The sequence below is a fragment of the Nycticebus coucang genome, chromosome 2, assembly GCF_027406575.1.
Source record: "Nycticebus coucang isolate mNycCou1 chromosome 2, mNycCou1.pri, whole genome shotgun sequence".
NCBI classification, from domain to species: domain Eukaryota; kingdom Metazoa; phylum Chordata; class Mammalia; order Primates; family Lorisidae; genus Nycticebus; species Nycticebus coucang.
Genome location: NC_069781.1, coordinates 75,052,041 through 75,072,860, shown reverse-complemented (window position 1 = coordinate 75,072,860; position 20,820 = coordinate 75,052,041). Strand labels below are relative to the sequence as shown.

The 20,820-nt window shown below is 41.5% G+C and overlaps 1 protein-coding gene across 3 annotated transcripts in view; it reads right to left on the bottom strand.

The window, feature by feature from the left end:
• GLIS3 (GLIS family zinc finger 3) overlaps positions 1-20,820 on the bottom strand; it is a 488,198-nt gene that overhangs the window by 22,176 nt on the left and 445,202 nt on the right. For 2 of the 3 annotated variants that reach the window (XM_053573749.1, XM_053573759.1), the window contains 2 exons: positions 7,803-7,856; positions 6,483-6,658 (listed from right to left, as the gene is read on the bottom strand). In XM_053573749.1, coding sequence (XP_053429724.1) covers positions 6,483-6,658; positions 7,803-7,856 — 230 coding nt within the window. The remainder of the gene's footprint in view (positions 1-6,482; positions 6,659-7,802; positions 7,857-20,820) is intronic. The other variant, XM_053573755.1, reaches the window with a different exon arrangement.

The window sequence follows — 20,820 nt, the reverse complement described above, 5'->3', positions numbered from 1 at the left end:
CCTGAGAGTTCAAGAAGTTGTGACACATGCTTAAGTTCTAAGGGATAGGACTTAGAGACTTGTTGCTTTATTATTTCACAACCTCACAAGGCAGTTGTGACTAGACTTCCTGTAGAGGGGAATATTTACTGTCTTTAAAAATCTGCCTATAAAAAAATAACCTTTAAAGATTTAACCCTATAAATCCCCAGCACTGAGATCAGTCATGGCTACATCCCATAGGCCTCTTCCAGGGAGCTGTTGTTGCACAATCATGGTGAGTAAACAGCCAAGAGAGGAAGAAGTTAGTTGAACTTCTACCTGCCACCTCATTGCCATTTAAATATCAATGCTCTGAGACTTCTATAGTTTGAAAGATGCTTTGGCTTTTTGGTAGGACAAGCCAGTTACAACGTGTTTTTGTTCTTGGAGGCCTATTGGTAGCTGGAAACCCTTTGTTTCCTGGTGCAGTCAATTTGAACTGGGCTGACAAGCTTATAGCTCCATACTGTGGCAGGAAAATGCCACCATTGTCTGGGAGCTGACTGGCCTGCTTTTGGGGGGCTTACAGGCGGGGCACACTTTAAATCATGAGAAAGACAGCTTAGGAACCACAGGAGCCCTGACCCACAGGGAAGGCTCCTGCTTCCCGCCGCTGCTGTGCCCATATTAAATGGTCCTGGGCGACGAGGCAGCTCCATGGTGTTTTCCTAATGAAATCTAATAACTGGACCATGGATGACAGAAATCTTTGTGCTAGCCCCTGGAGACTCCAGAGGGGGAAAGCAAGAGCGAGCAGAGGAAAGTACAGAAACATAAGAGAATGGATGAGAGAGGCAGAAAATGCAGTGGAGCCCTCAGAAGGAGGCCTCTGAGCTCTACGGTGCTTTCTAGGAGGCAGGACGAATGCATCTATGGGGTGGGTAGGACTAGTCCCATTTACAAATCAGAACACTACTCCAGAGAGTGAGTGTCTGGCAGACCCTAACATCTGCCTATGCAATAAACATGAACAGAACCTCTTTTTTGTTAAGCGTGGCAATGCACGAAAATACCCACTTTCCCCACCTTCCTTGCACATGACTAAGCATCTCCACCCTCCTCTCTGCCTGAAACTGGGACAAGATGTGTACAGTGTCAGCCCTCATGATGTGACCAGGAGGCTGGAAACTACCTGTTAAAGAGGACAGAGCAGGAAGTTGGGAAGAGGCTCAGACGCCATAGACAGTGGGCTCTCCCTCCTCCCACACCATTTCCTGTTAGACATCTTGCTGTTCGAGAAGAGTAAACCCATACCACTGGTGCTCCTGCTATAACACAATAATAAATAAACCCTAAAATGTCTCATGCTTTGCGCAAATGTGAGTTACAAATAACAGGACCTTTGGGCAAATTAGGATTGGGACAGACCACTCAAAATTTACGAAAACTTCTAATTACAGTAGTAACAAAATATGTGTGTGGGGGGAGAATCTGGGGCAGCTAGTTCAGCGTGTCTGTAGGCTGCTGTGTGCTTATTAAACATGCACCAAAATATCAACTGGAAATGTTGGCTCGTAGGTGCTGAGACAACGGGTGATAGCAGAACCCAGCACATGGGAGAGCACGGGATCTGTCACTACCTGAGGGTCATGGCAGTCTGGGTGTGTACCTCTCTGGAGAGGGAGCCCTGGGCTTGTGCTTATTTCAAGTTTTATTAAAATAGAGCAGGCAGGCTGAGGGCTTTTTCATCTTCTTCTTTTGCTAGGGCAGTTCTCTTTGTCTAGGAAAGATTGTGTGTGAATGAATACAACCCTGAGCTATCCTGACATCATCTCCCCATTTACCAACTGCATCTAAGGAAATGAACTCGTCACTTAGGTCACTGTGTCTGGGTGTGTTCTACACATGCAACCCAATAGAACCCCGACGGTTCTACCTCTCTCATCCCATTCTCTCTACAGAGCTCTATAGTTAACTCCCAAAATACGGAGCTGACTTTTTTATTGTGTAGCATTACACTGGGCATGGAACACAATCCTGTATGGGCTGGGTTTGCCAGTTCTCCAGCTACTGCTGCCTCCATTCCCCAGTTGATGTCACTCCAGCCACACACAAAGTCCCTTTGGCTCTTTCCTCTGTGCACACACTATGTTAGTTTGTGTTCTCATTTGTGGACCTTACTTCTCCTCTCTCTGGAATGCCCTTCCCTGCGCGGCCTGTCCAGTGAGGGCCGGAAGCCCCGTTCCAGCATTACCTCTAAGAACTTGTCTCTGGCACCTTCCTTTTAATAAATCAGGTGTCTTGTACATCTTGCGTTACTGCATTGAATAAATGACATTGGTGTTTGTCTGGTGTATAGTGGGGTGACCGATAGACACTTGTTGAACTGAACTTGGTCTCTCTTTGATAGGACCAGAAGTGGGAAGGTTGTGAAAGTGCTGTTCTAGGAATTCCCAAGGCATGCTAAAATTCTGGAGTGAATCGGGCATTTAAAAAGAAATTATCCATTAGTGCTGTAACAAAATGTACTAATAACATTTCTTAGACAAGTAATCAAGGCAAAATTCTGAAGCTTGCATGGGCAAGAGTATTGACCTAATGAGAAAGAAAAGCCCAAAGGACAAGCTTACGTGGGAGGAAAGAGTGTTCTCATGTCTACAACTGGAACAAAGGACTAACGTGTACTAAGAAGTTGCCTTGGAGATGTCACCCTAACAGAGACCCATAAATGCCGTCAACATTCAAACATTAAAAGAAACAATACTTTATCCCTCTTGCTAATGAAGGCGATATGATAGAATGAGCTGAGCGCAGAATCTATCAGAGCCTGACCCTGAGCTCTGGCCCTGGGTCATTCGCTAGATGAGCTAACTTGACAAAGTGGTGCTATTAAGCTTTTCACAGTGTGCTTTTCACAAAATTCCTCTTAATAAAAATATACACAGAGCACACAATATCTAGGCTCACTAACCACTAGTACCATACGATTAACAAAGCTTGATGGGCCTTATCTTCTTCATCTGTAAGATGGCAGCCTCTCTGAGTTGTAACTTCTCATGGCTTTATGTAATGCAAAGGCATCTACTCACAGGCATCTAGATTTCTCCATGGAAAAGTACAAATACATATTTATTTCATGTGCTTTTAACTTGGAAACATGCTGTTGATTAAGGATGTGGCTTGGAAATGTAGACCTCTTATTAAAGGTACCTCTCTAGATTGCCGAAGTAGTGAAGCCTAGACATTTTATATTCTTCTATGTCTTCAGTTCCCATCTCTAAAAATACAGTGATGACATTTATCCCTGACCTCTACCTACCGCAGGGAGTACAGAAAAGATAGGGGTGACAACGCTCATTAAAGCCATGAACTTCTTGAAAGAGAGAACAAACATTCACTGTAGCTACAACATTAGCAACCCTGACACCGCTTGGGGCTTTAAAAATCGAATTTTATTATGAGATGAAGTTCCCTGTTACCAGGATGCTATATAACTCCATCCAGCAAACTTGTCCAACAAAAGCTGAAATGCATGAACAATAAATGCAACTCATTAGGAAGGTCTTGTCTCACACCCAGCACTGTGCCACCCACTTGAAAAATAGTAGAAGAATTTTGTCCCAATCCTAAAAAGCAGTTGATGAGATGTGCGTGTGCCTAGAAAGCTGCAGAAAAACATTTTAAACATTTTCAGAGGAATGCTTGCAGATGGGAGTAAGGCTGCATCTGGATTCCTGCCCGCTAATTCCTAGTGGTGGCCCAGTGGTTGACACATGGACATTCTATTGGCTCCCTCATCACAGCCCTCACCCCCCTGCCCATCTTTAAGGGGAAAGTCATAATTTCCCTATATGCCAAACTGTATCTTGGATTTATTTTTAGGGTTGATGTTAGCAGTTTCTCAGTGCCATGGGAATTTTTAACAATTAAAATGTGAAAGTTAAAGAGAACTCCAATAACTTTAAGTGGACAACATATTCATTATTTAACTAAAAAAAGAGAAATGTGGGAGAAGAGAATTTTGCCAAGAGGCAGTGCAAAATGATAGGGTACATCCCATTTTCTGTACCTTCTTTTTTCATTATTCGTTTGCTGAATGAGAGATTATTGATCACTTAGTCAGGAAATATTTACTAAATGCCTCTCTTTCACCAGGTATTATGCTTGCCCTAAGGCTACAGACATTATCCCTATTCTCAAAGAGTCCAGTAAAAAAAAAAAAAATAATAAGGGAGTAGGGCGGCGCCTGTGGCTTAAAGGGGTAGGGCGCCAGCCCCATATGCTGGAGGTTGCGGGTTCAAACTCAGCCCTGGCCAAAAACTGCAAAAAAAAAAAAAAAAAAAAAAAAAAGGGAGTAGAAGAACATTATATTAATTAAGCTCCTACTCTGTCCCAGGTGCTTTCCTTGTCAAATCTTCACAACAACTGATGAGAAAGGATCGATAAAACGCTCCCCATTTAACAAATGTGTATTGAGGCTCAATAATTTGCCCACAATTACACAGTTCAGAGATCAGCATTTGCATTCACACTGGTCTAATTCCAAAAACTATAAGGCAGAAAACAGATGAAATCGCCCATTATCTGACCACTCTGATCCAAAACCACCAATATTTTAGAGACTTTCCTTAAAGGTTTTTTTCCCCCCCACATATAGGTTAATTTTTAAATTTTTAACAATGTGTTTCACAGTTGTAATCAAAGCATGTTATGCTGCACTTCATTGGAACTATGACACCAGGGACTGTGAGATGCTCCATTATTCTATATAGCACCAGAAAGCAAAATCACTGCCAATTATGTGATGCCACTGACTGTGAGATATGTCCATATTTCAGCAATGTTAAAATGTGAAGGTAAAAAATGTGTGTCTCAGAATTGTGACCTTCTTGGCGTTACACGCAGCTCACTCTCGTGCTGTGAGCCTTCTGCCTGGAGGGGTGAGGATGGCTTCACAGCTCAGAGGGCCTGGGTCTCTTCTAGCAGACAAGCTTCTTGGCGGGGCTGGCAGGCCCCCCTCAGAAGGAAGAGGGCTCTGTTTGTCTTTTTTACGCATGCCTTGCCTTGTGCAGAGTGAGGATTGAAGAAATATTTCTTGGTTGAATAAATACATACCTGAAGCTTGAGAAGATGGTTAAAAATTACCACATCCCTGAAGAATGGTACAAGTCCAAATTTTGTTGGGGAGCAAGGGATTTGTGCCACTACACTGGGGACATGGGAGAGGAGACAGATGGAACCCTGAGCTAGAGAAAGCGGCCCTGGCTTTTTAAGGTCTGTTGCTTCCTACAGCTTTTATATTGGCTACTCTTTGCTGTTCAGGCCTTCACTCTGTTGTCAGTACCCAAGGTTCATTTCATAGCACCTTACAAAAGGATGAACAATTATTCACACTCAGGGTGAACAGTGATTTAGATTTGTTTGGGGATACCATCCATTAATTTTAAGTAATAACTCATATGGGTAAAATTCAGGAATTAGCAAGAGGTGGATGGAGGAGGGCCATGATTTTCACAAGTTGAAACACTTAAGCCTAAATGGCCAGCATCTCTTCTGCTTATACAGAAGGTCTGACTGCCCCAGGAAGTAAAAGGCTATAACAATTCAAGTCTGTATGATTTAGCAATCCAGTCTGCTATGGGTGATCATAAAGATATCATATGCCTCAACTGGCAAAATGGATTTAAGTCAAGAAAATAATTTAAGCCAGACTTAGTTCTCCATGCATGTAACCCATGAAACACAAGATCTGCACATTTTGAAAAGCACTGTGATTTCTCTTGCTTTTCTTCTCTCTGTGTCCTTAGTACATGTGGAGAGTTCTGTTACGTTCCCTACGAGATATGAAGATGGATCAGAAAATTCCAACCTTAGAAAGAAGTTACACATTAATAGCGGAGGTAAGTTTTTCTCAGACATCTCCCCAGCCAGAAATCAACTGGCCTAGGCAGGGCAGTGTCCAGAGGAGCCCTGGCTGCCCAGACCTGTGGCCCAGATGAGAGTGAGTGTAAGTACTACCAGGGAGTACACAGGGGAGATGCTTCTGAGCAGTAATGTCAGCCAGGGGGTCAGGAAAGGCCTCCGAGAGGAGGTGTCATTTCCTCTGGGCCTTGAAGGATGGAGAGGATGTGGCCATAGGAGAATGAGGACAAAGACCTACCAGATGAGAGGCAGGCCTGGGCACAGTCCTCCTGTCGTGCCCTTTCATGTGGGCTGTTTATTGTTTTGGAACAAAACACTGTTGCTAGGTTTTAGAGCACTGGTCAGTGAATGGATCGTTGCCTTGAGCTGACCATTTGGGGTGTCATAAGTCATACTATCTCAGGGCCAAAGCCAGGAAAATACTATAGGACTTCATGCTCATTAAGTGTGAAATATCAGAAGAAATTAATAAAAGCCTAAGTCTGGTGGAGAACAGAACATGTGAAGCCGACACCCAGTAGGTAACTAAGACACTTGGTCAGAAGTAACAGCACAAAGTAACTTTTCCAAACTCCCAGGACTGCCAGCTTCTCACTCACCATGGACGTGGATACCATTTGGTTGAAAAGAAGAGTTTGTTTCTGGCTGGTAGGACTTCATGTGAGAACCCAGTGGCTGCTGGTTATGGGGAGGCTGTGTCCTCTGCAGTATTGAAGAAGGAGCTGGGACTCTCCGGGGGCTGATGTGGTGAGGAGATGGAGCAGAAGGTGCGAACCTGAGAAAACAATTACAAAAGGAAACAAAGGGACGTAAAACAGCAGGAACCAAGACAAACTCTCCAAAGCCAACTTCTAACTTCCCTTTCTGGCTATCCAAGACCGTGACAACCAGCCCTTTAAAACAAACCTTCAGGACTTTTCTCTCCCCTTACTAACCACTGACTTCTCAGTTGAGATATTGAAGAAATAAAAGAGACCAACAAAGGGAAAATCTTGTCCCAAATTGAATTTGCCAAGATTCTTCAACTGTATTGTGAATACACAGGGTTTGGAGAAATCCAAAGCACATCTTTGCCAAGCCCTTTCTTCTGCTAATTTTTAAAATCCATTAGCATTTTAGGGGAAATTTGATCCGTATGTTTCTGAATCATTTACACTTAGCTCATAAACATTTTGTTTTGTAAGACAGATCTGAGGTCCAAGAAGTGTTGTTACAAGTCTTTATTATGAGCCTCTCTAATCCTGTTCTCTTTAAACAATACATTTTCTTCTGCCAAAAATAAATTAACTGAAACCTCAAAGGTCAAGTGTGGTTTGAAACCCAGAACCCAAGAGATCTGCGTGGGTTCTGTGCTTGGCAAAGAACATTCCTAAGGGTGTGACACGAACACCACATAAGACGTCCTTTATAGTCACATGTGCTAATCACAATGAGATTATTGGTAGTTTCTGAGGGTTGGCATAGTAGTTTAAATAAGGTGATATTGTCAAGTAACATTACCCTGGAATATAAAATAGACGATTGTACACTGATCTTCCAATTGTAAGGTAAAACTGGCAGGATCTGACTTAGTAAGCTGAACAAGAAAATTTATGCTTTCTAACATTCAAGGGACAGTGTACTTGTGAGAACAATGTTAAAGTTTGACAATATCCGTAGAATACCAAAATGATACTCAATTTGCCAGTTCAGTAGAGGATAGGCACAAATAGCAGAGAAAGGGGCAGGGAGTCTGTCAACACGGTGAAATAAAGCAGTAAAATAACTTTGTGGGGGGGACTACACCAGCAAAACAATGAATTGTTTGGTTCCCCCCCAAAGTTCCATTACACCGAAAAGTTTTAATCAGCTGTTTCTTACACAATGAAGAAAGACAGGCTTTGTTTTGCACTAACATCTACAGGTTACCATCTGCTTACATTGTGTGTTTCACAGGAATAAAGAACTTCACTTTGCTGGGCTTTTGTGGAGGGCTGTAGATGATAAAAAGGGGAAATGAACCAGTTAAGTTTATAAAGTAACTGGGAGTGTTCTGAAACAGAGTATTTAATAAGGCAGAGCTTCTACATTTATGTTGCAGTAGTAAGAAAGCAAAGAACAAAATCTCCTGTTCCTTTCACTTTTCCCTTGCAAGGTGGGGTGAGGCTGTGCTGGAAGATGATATAGGAATCAAGAAGGTAGGATTTGGACTTGTTAACCTCAAAGAAGTCAGGGGAGCTTAAGCAAACCAGCTGGGTTAGGATGCCTACTTAATTGATCATTTACATTTCATTTTGTTGAAAGAGAATAGTAATTCAGTGCCTTGTGCCAAGTAAATCTATGTTTTCTGCGTATCATCTTAATTTGAAGTATCCTGAAAAGATGTGCTGTATGGCCTTGACAGAGAGAATACACAGCAAATGGATCCTAGCACTGCTCTAGTAAAACTCACATGCCAGGGCTCATCATATGGAGACCAGTTTCTGGAAGAGCATGTCCTTAACATGGCTCACAAATTGCTCTGAGATTGTGGGAGAGGAGTGAGGAACTGTAGGATCACAGACCTTAGGGGTAGAAGGAGCCCACATTACCACCCAATCCAAGAATCCCCTGGTCCTTAATCATCCCCAGGGAGAGAGGGAGGAAGGATTTGAATTATAAGGCAACCCATGTCACTATTAAACAACTATTGCTGGTGTCTCAGGTTTAAATTTTTGGCAAGGACTGAGATCCTTTGATTAGCTCTCCAATTCTATTTTATCATTTGGGAATAAATGATGCATAGATTTTACATACATATATATTTATAATATAAAAAATAGATAATAATAAATAATAATATAAAATATAAAATAATAGTTTAATAATAATATAAAAAATATATATGATGGTATATAATTATGTGCTAATTACAAATCATTCTTACCTATTCATTCATGCAAGTTCCAAACCCTGGCCTTACTCTCTTGGCTACTAAATATTAATCAGTAAAATAACAACACTGAGAAAAGAAAAAAATACGTTGGGCACACACCAAAGTTTTAACACTGCTATAACAGAGACCTGAAGAAATAAAATATTATGCCTTCAGCTGACTTTGGATTTTGCTAATTCAGATTGGATTTTCCTGTTATTCAAATAAATGAGATCATATAGTAGAAATATAACTTCAAGACCGCATAAAGTATTAATAACAATTTTAAACTATTCTATGTGAAATAAATATACACCTAAAAGTAGGATTTGATTTGGAAAGAATTAGTACAGGAATTTTAACTTTTACATGTATTGAGTGAAATGTGGCAAGATGAGATCATGATTATCCCACCAATTACTAGGGACAAGAAGTAAATAAGAATTCATCACTTAAAATTCCAGCGTAAAAATTGAATGTATAAATAAGACTGATTTTCAAATACAGCAGATAAAACCACTTTTGTTACTGCCTAAAAACACTGTATGTCATTTTATTGAAAAATCTTTCACAATCTAGTAATTTAAATTTAATTTTTACAAAGTTGGTTACTTGTTAACCAGCTCATAGTAGAGCAGAAAAAGGAAATTAAAATCAGGGTAAGGAGAAAGGAGAGGTGGGAAGATGAAAGAAAGTCCTCCTGTCAGAGGCAAGGCTCCTGAGAGCTTCCAGAAACAGTTACTGACAACTTATAGCCAGAGAGATGCCAAAAAAGGGTTTTAAAAAGCCAAAAGTAGTCAAGGAACTGTGTTGTTTGAGGTGATTTCATGCAAAAGCAAACAATAAACAAACAGAAAACATGCAGACTTAAACAGAAGACTGCTGAGGGTACTTAGAATCTCATTTTCTAAGTGTCAGACCTACTTTCCAACCTTATTTCTTCAATACATACACACAAATCAAAATGCATATGCTCTGAATATTCTGACCTAAGAAGCGAAATTAAAAAAATTTGGGGGGGGGTTATCATATTTTTTAATTTCAAATTATTATGAGGGTACACATTTTTAGGTTACATCATTCTCATTTCCAAGGTAAAGTTCAAGCTGTTGAGCCCTTCACTCAGGAGGTGTGCTGTATACCCTCACTGGTGCACAGGAGGTGAGATCCCGCCAATTGGCCTCCCTCTTTCCGCCCCCCTCCCCCCTTGCTAGACTATATTTATATTTATTGTTTGTGTGGGCCTGTAATTGTTTCTATATTGGTTTCATATTAGTATTGAGTACACTGGATATTTTTTTTCAATTCTTGAGATACTTTACTGAGAAGAATGTGTTTCAGCTCCATCAAGGTAAACATAAAAGATGTAAAGTCTCCATCTTTTCTTATGGGTGAATAGTAGTCCGTGGTATCATATGCCATGGTTTATTAATCCATTCATGGGTTGATGGGCATTTCCACTACTTGGCAAATTTTTTTGAATTCAAAGGAAGGTTAAATGAAAGATTTTTTTTTTGATGCTAAAATAAACAAAAAAATTAGCTATTTACTATTACTGTAGCTATTACTGTAGCTATTTACTATTTTTTCCCCTATGGAGTATCTCATTTCCTAATCATGTCAGGCCAAGATAATATCACTGTCATTTATGCTGAGTTACAGTGTATCCAAGAACCAAAAGAGAGACGGGTCTGAAATCTACTTTAGGTCCAAGCCTGTCCTCCAGCTGCTGAACTGCAGTTGACATTTCAGAGATTTCACTGGACATTTACTAGGCTCTTCTTTGGCCTTTTATACTTCTTTGAAACAATAGACGATTGCTCTCTCAGTAGGTAATAACAGACTGGAAAAAAAAAATCACCGCTTACCAGAAACAGATTGCACAAAAGCAAACCAGAGAACTGAGTCAACCATTTCCACTCATTTGGTGGTGGAGTTTGTATAACCTTAGCATAAGCAATGGTTTTGCCAAGAAAAAAAGAAAGGGTGAGAAACAGGTTTTAAAACCCCATAAAAACATTCTCTGGAGGAAGGGAAACATATAAAAGGTTTCTGCACATGCATGTTAGAGGATGTCTGATTATTTGGGGTTATTTACTCGGCCTCACTCCTACCCTTCTACAACCTCCTCCTTCTCTGCCTTCCTGGCCCCCACCCTTTACTAGCATCGAGCTCCCACCTTTGCAGTGAAACAGATCAGTAGCACTCAATCTACTCCAGCAACTCTGCCTGTCTGTGTCCACTGGGACCTACTTTCAGTCCCAGTGGAGACAGTAGGCTGTGGAAGCTCATGTGCAGAAAAAGTAGGAATGGCAGGAAAGGCAGATGGTTAAGTAGAAGACAGGCCAGAAGTCATTCTCACCTGGGTTTGGATCCTGGCTATGTCCCTTTCTAGTTGGGTAATCTTGAGTAAATTCTCTAATTTCTCCCAGTGTCAACTTCAAGTGCAAAACAGAGATAACCTTGACCAGATGTGATGGCTCACACCTGTAATCCCAGCACTTCGGGAGGCCAACGTGGAAGGATTGCTTGAACCTAGGAGTTTAAGGCCTGCCTGGGTGATATAGTGATATCCTGTCTCTACAAAAAAGTTCAAAAATTAGCTGGCTACAGTGGCACTTCCTATAATCCCAGCTACTTGGGAGGCTGAGACAGGAGGACTGTCTGAGCCAAAGAGTTCAAGGTTGCCGTGAACTATGATCCTGCCACGCCAGCCTGAGTGACAGAATAAGACCCTGCCTCAAATAACTAAAGAAACAAAATCTCAACTCTTACTGAAGATAACATTTATTTATTCATTCAAGAAATATTTATTGAGCACTGACCAAATGCATGGCATGGTTCTGAGCAGGAGGGACAGAGTGACAAAGGACAGATTTCTGTCTTTGTAGACTGATATTTTAGTAAGAGAGGCAGAAGTGAAGAAATTTAAGTAAGCAAACTATGCAGTGGGCTAGAGGAAATGAATACTATGGAGAAAAATAAAGCATGGGAGGTAAAGGGTGGGCTACATTACAAACAATTTTAAATTGGAAAGTCAGGGATATCACAGTACTTAAGACAATGAGCATGGGATCCTTTTGGGTGATCAGTATGTTTATGAAATGATTGGGCTAAATAGAATATACATTTACGTATCCCCAACATTAACATGTCCCCCAGTACTTGAAAGTTGTGTAAGACTGTGGTTCCAGCACTGTATTAGAGCACTGGTAGAATTCTTGGAAAAAGAGTTCAGACTCTATTCAGCTATGGAAACAAAGGCACAAAGAAAGTTAGGCATTTACTCATTTGGCTAATCTAGTGCTAGGAGCAGTTAGCCTTGGTCTTGTGGAAGGGTGTCTTATCTTGGTACTGGGTTTCCCAATGGAGTAGCTCAAATTCACAAACTCATACAATTAAAGAATGTTCTGGGTGAAAGGGGCACCCAAGCAACACTTTGTTTGGATGAGAACAAAGAGGTCGAGAAAGCTGAAAGGACTTGATCAGAATCAGAAAGCGAGTTCCCCAGATGCTACTTTACCCCAGTGTGTCAGGAAAGCCCTCTGCAGTGGAGCTGCAAAGCAAGCTGGGGTGGGGAGGCGAGGGAAGAATGAAAGAGGACTTCTGAGATTCCCATCTTTCTGGGGACGCTGGAAGGGCTACCAGCATGCTACCTACTAACTTTATACAGCTGGCAATGCAAGGGCTGCTCAGTTTGCTTTGGCCAACTTGCTCAATCCTGAGCTGGACTCTTCGTGCACAAGCTGGCAGGCACCCTTACTCTTTCAGTCCCCTGTCAGCAAGTGCAAAGTGATTTGTAAGTCGACTTATACATTTACTTCTTTAACAGAATTTACTAATGTATTGTAAGTCAAGCATGTGTCATAAATATTTCCTACTTTTTCTTCATTTGTGTAGTGTTTGTGAGTGGTTCCAGCCAACAATGTGGGACTGTGTGTTTTAGCACTGCTTTGGGGGTTAACACTTTGAAAAGGAGGAATTTATGTGTTTACATGATCAAATAGATTAAATGTTGGTATGCGTTTGGGAGAGTTTTTTTCCTCCCTCTTTCTTCCACAGCAGCTATAGACCTCCCAAAGAAGGAAGGATGCATTAGAACAGCTTGTTTCATTGTATTCACACGAAAAGATATTATTGATTTGCTGCCAGGGAGTAGAAATAATGGATACAAACTAGTCTACGATGGATTTGGGGAGGTATTTTTTTTTTTTAATTTCCCCAAAGAATTGCAGAGTATCATCTGTGGTGGTTTTTAAATTCATCTGTGAAAACTAATCAATGAAAAATGGTTTTAGCAGTTGGCCTACTGCAGAGGGGGGAAAAAGGAATCCTTTTCAAAACCCAAAAAGAAAAGCACAGTTTTAAGGATTTCACATCTGATTTAACATCTAAAAAAACCCCCCAATGATAATACCCCACTTTGTATAGCCAGACAGCGCTTCATTTTAGCAGACTTTAGTGGTCTTTATAACGATTTATGAATCACTTCATGAATTCCTGGCTGACTCATCTGGGTGACTATAGTATCTACTTATACTTCCCTTCTGTCTCACAAAAGAGACACTTGGACTCAGTTCAATCCAGATTTGTCCCCAAATGAATCACAGCACGTTACTGGGGGAACTGCAAATTGAATTCGGCTTCTGAGACAATCAAGACCAGCTTTCAGTAATGAAGAAATGGCCGCTGGGAAGTGTGGGTAATTGCAACACTGTCCATCAGGGCAGGACCAAAGCCTGCCCAGAGCTGTATGTCCATCTGAGGACAAACAGCCAAAAAGCCAAATCTGTGCCCTAGAAGGGCTTAGCGTTTTTGTCTTTTCACAAAAGGCTGGGTCAATATTAACTGCAAATAAGTCATCTGGTTGGACAAGACCAAGACTCCGAATGATTGCCGGAGCCTCCACTGAGCATGACAAAATGAGGGCTGAGAACTTGGCCTTAGGAGAAATGATCACCAAGGCTTTTTAAAGGAGACTCTCATGTATATCGTAACGAGTAAGTGTTTGTGGGAATAGAAAGGACAGAGTGTTCCAGAGGATAGTTTCTCCACTCGGGGATAGGGAGCAAGTTATAAGTCAAGAAAACAAAGTAATCCATGCCCAAGGCTGCTAAACGCTAAAATAGAGCCCAGGGCATTGCAATATTTCTCCCCTGTGGAAATGAAAGGGGAGGAGGGGAGAACATCCAGGGTATGTCTGAGAAATGAATTATGCAGGACCAAGAACAGGAGTTTTCTTGAATAACTTAACTGCAGAATTGGCTGTGACTCAGTGGTTTGTCTATTTCAGAATCTGACATGATGAGAGAAAAGAAAAGTCTGATACTGCCAAATCCTCTTTTTTAAAAAAGCACCAACCAGAAGAAAACGTATCCAGAGTGGTCCTGGACATTGGATGTTGAAAAATAAAAAACCTGCAATGATATTCCTTGGGCTGCTCTCCGTAGGTCGGAGCAAGGGGATTAACTCATGTTCCTGTAGCAAAAGGAAGAACCTTTCTCTTGTTCAGCATGGTGTCAGACAGAGTGTTCAATCTGCTTTGCAATACTAGAATGCATTAGATGAAAGAAAAACATTCAGAAGAGAATGTAATGAGAATGCCAGATGACAAATGAGAAAGAAAATACATGTTTTCTTTGTCAAAACAGGAGACAGGGAGGCAGAAGCACATCAAAAGTGGACTATCCCATGGACTTTTCTCATGGTTACAAAAAGCAAACATGAGTCTCTTGAAGACACCAGAAGAACTCTGAGATCAACTTCAAATGCAGTCCTCCTGCCAAGTGTGGTCGGGTGCCTTGGGAAGACACCACCAAAGAAGACTTCAAAAGGCAATATGATCCATACAGTTGAATAATAACTAGCTGGGTGGTGGTTCGGTCAATAATAACGTGTACATCCCCCCACCCCCTGCCACAGGCAGGATGTCAGGTTACTATTGTAGTAACAACAGAGGAGTTTTTCTGTACCTTCTCTTAATATAAGACTCAACATTTGACTACAGAACTGAAGGAAACAGCACGTATTTTAAAATTCATAGTTGGGAGAAGGGCTCTTGGCTCTCATAGATGAAATAAGTATAAACCCTCAAATATTTGCAACTACTTTATATCTCCAGCACCTTATCCGATAAGTATGTAACAAATGTTGCTCATCTTTGTTGAAGAACTACCCTGTTAAACATACTGAGATTTCATACAATGGTTCCACAGGCTCAGCTCCCAACGTGGTGCCCGGGTAGATGTTACATTTGCCCAAATGGTACAAACGTCCAGTTGGATATTATGTTTGCATAGTTTCTGTTTCTTAAGGGAGAACATGTATTCAACAGTATGAGCCCAATCATTTATTCTGAGAAGACGGACTGTAGCAGTGGAAGGGAAGCTTAGCATAAATTTAGCCCCATATTTCTTCTGAATGCCATGGTAATATTCTTTAGATTAAAAGCTTCTGCTTAGCTCCACACATAGGCTAGAACAAAGGTGGCAACCATCTGTCCCTTTTCCAAAATTAACTCCCATGGAAATAAGAATGGTATACACACAAGTAATAATGCTATGTTTACCATTTTTAGAGACATCTGGTCTTTGTCCCCAAAGTTAACTGACCAAGAACAGAGAAGTTTTATGAACTCCTCAGATCCTAGATGACACCCATGTGTCTCCAGTCCTTGGTTACCCCTTGCAATGGCCCCCACAAGACTCTTAAGATACAAAAGAGCCTACAGTTATACTTACTAAAGTCATCCTAACTTAAGACGATGCTTTGAGATGCACTATCGTCTTACTTTGCTGGCTCTCAGAATAAAATTCAATTTCCTTGCCCCAACACCTTGCCTCTCAACTTATTGACTATCTTGTGGTAAGTGGTAAGAGCTTGAACTCAATTTCAGGATGACTAAAATAGAACATTTGTTCTTAGAACTAAACAGACAAGTTACCACAGACTATTTCTCAAAAAAGAACCCAACAAGACTCATCCCAAGAACTTTGCCTCTTGGTTTTAGCTCACCTTAGTAGTCTCCTGACCACAGATAAAAAGACAAGCCTCCCCCTACAAAAAGTTAGTCTCTTAGCAGCTGCCACCTGTCCCTCCTTCAAAGGGGAAGAGATGATGATGACTTCTAGATCACACTATTAACAGTAAGCACAGGCCTTCCTTGGAACAGCCTGTTCTATGGTGGAGAGGATGAACTTTGGGATATCTGCATGTTTTAACTTGGGCTAGAAAGATTTGTGGGCTTTCACTTGAGAATTCTGGCTTCATGGGATTGTTTCAGTAATAGCCCATGATGAGAACACACTGACACGTTTGAATAATACCATGGCTTAGTGTGACCTCCATTGTTGCTTCATGCTAATACACTGAAGTAGAGCTTGCAAGAAAAACACAAAAAAACTCTATTTCACCCAAGCCCTCCTCGTTCCTGTCATGACTCACTTTCCTGACTGAAAATCCAAGGGGACTAAGAAAACATCATCTTGGGCTTAACATGAGGTGGACGTGTTTGGAATGCAGGGACAAAATAAAGATGGTTGATTTGTCATTCAGAGGTCAAATGACTTCCCTGGCAATTAAAAAAAAAAAAAGTTTCCTTTACAGAAATCCTAATAGCTGGTTTTTCGTGCACACTTATAATTAATATAAAATGAAGAACCAGTGCATTTCAAAATTAAAATATATGTAGTGTATAATCTGATGTGAACAAATATTGGAACCAGGAGTTGAGCTGTCTGGGTGGGAGAGTGCCCGCTCATATGCACATCTCCTGCCTTCCCTTGACCTGTGGAGTAGAAGAAAACACACACATACTCAGGGTCACCTTTCCCAGAAATAGTAAAGGAATCATAGCAGCAGTCCTCCCTTCCATCTGCATTCATTCATTCCACAAAATTCCATAAGTTCCCCTATGAGCACTGAGGGGAAAGGGCTATGAACAAGGCAGTGGGCAACTTGATAAGGTCTCTGCTCAGGCAGCTGCCACTGTAGTGGAATGTGAGCAGATTGGTAAACAAATTCTGTAATTTCAGAGAGTGATATGTCTGTGGAGAAGAATAAAGCAGAGTTAAAGAGTAAAGTGTTGCTGGAGAAAGAAGGTTATACATAGTGTAGTCAAGAAAGGCCTCTTTCTGACAAGGTAACATTTCAGCAGATGCCAGAAATAAAAACAGAAGTGAAGTGAAGGTCTGGTCAAAACAGCTTTCAGGGTTCTGGAAAAGTGCTAAAACCCTTAGGTAAGATTAGGTGGCATTTTCAAGAAACAGTAAGAAGGCCAGTGTGTCTGGAGCTTAACAATGGTAGGTAGCTTTGGCTGAAGGCAGACCGTAGAGGGCCAAGTCCACTACAAGCACAGTTTGGATTTTACTGCAACTGCGATTGGAGGGTGAGTGTGAGCAGGAAAGAGATTATCCATTTCCATGGCAAAAGGCCGCTTCTGTGGTGTGGAGCTAAAGCCAGGTGTGTACTGGTGAGTAAGGGTGGAAGACAGTGGGTAGGAGAGACTGAAGTGAAGAGACCAGTTTGGAGGCTGTTATGCTTCAGATGGGAGGGGATGGTGACTTGACCTAGGGTGTAGCAGTGGAGTCCCCTGAAACAAGGCTTGAAACAAATTTTGTAGGTAGCACTAAAACAACCTACAGATTAATTAGATGAGGGAGTGTTTGGGCCAAGGGAGGACTCAGGGTAACTCTAGGCTTCTTAGGTTTTTAATAGTAAGTTGAAGATAGCCATGCAGACTAAACTTTTAATTTTCTTCCAGTATTGAGAAATACACTAGGCTTTTGAATATTATGTTCATAAAAGTTTTGTACCCCATATAGACATTTAAATCAGGGATAGATCAGAAAAAGTTAGGGAAGCCAGTTCAGCAATTTTTTTTTTCTGTTGTTATTTTATTTTTCCTACAGAGCTATTCACAATCAGTAGGCCAATAAGAAAAAAGTAACCAATATGTTGTACCATCCACTTCCTTGTAAGTGTATGTGTGACTCCTGGAGTACACAGGGGGTTGTATTTAAGGAGTTATTAGTAAGGTGATGATCTTTATGTAAAGAAAGGCCAGTGACCCCACTGATGTTAGCCACAGAAGATGGAGCATGGCTATGGTCATGGATTCTCAGTCATTAAGAAGTGTAAAGACATGGTTTCCATTTTGACCTTGAGAAGAACCAGAAATTTTCCAAACTCAGACCCAAAACTCTAATCTCTGCTTTTAAGGCTTCAGTGTGGGTTTTCTGCCTCTGCTGTTCACTGCATTGAGATTCAGAACGACTTTTATTATATTTCGTAATTCTCAAGTAGGGCATGTGTGTGTGTGCATGTTGGGGTAGAAAGTAGATTTTGGATCCTACCTCTTTGATTTTGAACGTCTGTGGAAGCTGCCTTTCTAGAAAGAAATTGGTCCCTTTGTGGGAAGCTAAATGAGGATAACAGCTTGACTTCTGAATGCAAAGTGGTGTAGCCCAAGGAGAAAGAGTGATGCTCATGGTCACCTGACACCGGGCGATGATGCAGATGCCACGGGCAGGCTGATAAAAATGGCTGTTCAAGGCTTTCATTTGTGTTTTGACTATGGCTTCTCTTAATTAGTCCATCGATCAAGACTGACAAACTTTATTTATTGCCTGAGTTTGTTGTCTGCCCTCTCAGTTGGTGAGAAAGGGTCTGTGACACCCATTAAGGATCCCCTCAAAGAGGTGCTCACTGGGTAAATGCAACTCTAGGATGACACACAGCCATGTGGACAACTCTTGGTAATACCCACGTCCTTTCCTGTATAACAGAGACAAGTGAGGTCAAGTTTTTGCTGATATTAGAGCTCTAAGTTCCATATGTTTGTCACTTCATCTTTAACATGGAGGCAATTTTTATTTTTGACCCTCTGACTCTCTAAAACCTTGGAAGGTCATAACTATACCAAAGACAAGCTTTGAATTGCAAGGGACAAAACTGCCTTTACAAACTGTGTTAATGGGAAGATGACACGCAACCCACTGTGCTGCCACACCCATCTAGGCAGTTTGGCTAGTTGAGGACCAGTGAACCATTGTTCTGTTCCTTGTCTTTTTGCTTCTGTCAGGCAATAAATGCATTCTGAACTCTTTGTGGTGAATAACAGGCAAGGAAGGCATATGGAATGCAAATGAGAGTCACTACAGTGCCCTTACTGGCCAAACATACAACTCCATCACCTCAACATAATGTCCTGACGTAACTCCTTCGTGTTGCTAATATGGTCACTCCCTCGTTTATGCAGTTCCATCTTTGCTAGCTCTCTTCCTCTTAGCTGTTGTACACACGCCTTCTTGTACATACTACCCTTGTGGCCTGTAGACCTTCAGCTTTCAGGGAGATATTTCTTCCTCGAGTCCTTCCTCCCAGTTTTGGGTGGTGTGCTCCTTCGGTATGTTTCCTTACAGACAGTGACTATTGATCAGTTGTTTCCTGTTAAACTGGATGCTCAGAGAGGGCAGGACTCCTGCTGAGTCTTGTTAACCACAGTACCCCCAGTGCACAAATACCAGCTAAGTGAAAGACTCAATGCACAAATAAACCCCTGATGCTTAGACAGATTTTGATAATGGGTGCGATGCTCACGATTATTGCTATACACTAGACAATTGAGAGAGGAAAGATGATGTGGGGTGTGCTCGTGTGTGTGCATGTGTGCATGTATATAAATAAGCTGAGTGGTTAAATCTACCAATGTCCCTGATTACTCAGAAAATCCTAGGAAGGAAAGAACAGTTAAGCAGTGGGCCTAGTTTTCAGTTGTTCAATTGCTACCTGTACAAAGAAGACAGAATGGTGAGTATCCAATCTCCAACATTTAAGACCATAAGAAAGCAATGCGGGGAACTAGTAATGGATGATCAGGGAACTCCACGCAATGTGTGTGTCCATGCAAATATGCATGAGGGGAAGTAAGTGTTGTATCAAAGTATGCAAGTTACACAAGATGACAGCAACCTTGAGAATTAGGGCCATTGCCTTTCTGACCAGTAAATCAAGGGACTGTTGCTTTGTGGGAACCATCCATCTGGACAGTAAGAGCTGACAATGAGTTCCTATTTTCTAGGCATTTCCCTCATGGGCTTCCTCCCTTGTCAAATCTTCCTCACCACCTATCACTGTATTAGTACAAGGCATTCTTCTTGGAGATTATTAGGAAACGTAAGAGGCCTTCCCTCTAAAACAGTGGTTCTCAACCTTCCTAATGCCTAGACCCTTTGATACATTTCCTGTGGGTTGCAACCCACAGGTTGAGAACCACTGCTCTAAAAGCTAACAATCCAGTTAGCATGGTGACACCTGGTAAATGGTAAATACATGAAAGAGATAACAAGAACCAAGAGATTCTTCAGGTAGACTTGTTCCCATGAGTTGTAAGAAGCAGAAGAGGAATCCTGGGTTGAGAAGATGAGCTCCAGAGGCTTAAGGATAAGGGAAACCTTAGATAAAGCCTGAATTAAGTTGCAGAAACAAGCAAACTAAGTCAGAAGTCACTGAACAGACTAGCTTGAATGGAACTGAAAAACCTTACAGAATTGCAAAGCCATTAAATCAAAAATGGCTGCTGCCTTTGGCCCCTTGGCATCTAGGGAAGCAATACTACATCCCCATGATTAAGCAAAAAATGATGCCTGTAAAAGTTTGTCCTGGTTACAATAAGGCATAGAAACGTGACACAGGGCTGGGTGCCCGTAGCTCAGTGCTTAGGGTGCTGGGCACATGCTCTGAGGCTGGTGGGTTTGAACCTGGCCTCAGCCTGCTAAACAAACAAACAAACAAACAATAGCTGGGTATTGTGGCGGGCGCCTGTAGTCCCAGCTATTCAGGAGGCTGAGGCAAGAGAATCTCTTGAGCCCAAGAGCTGGAGGTTGCTGTGAGCTGATGTCATAGCACTCTACCAAAGGTGACAAAGTGAGACTCTGTCTCAATCAAAAAAAAAAAAAAAAAAGAAAGAAAAGAAACATCACACAGATACAAAAATGTCTGGGATTCCAGCAATGCCACATCTGAAATCATACATTATGAGGCTT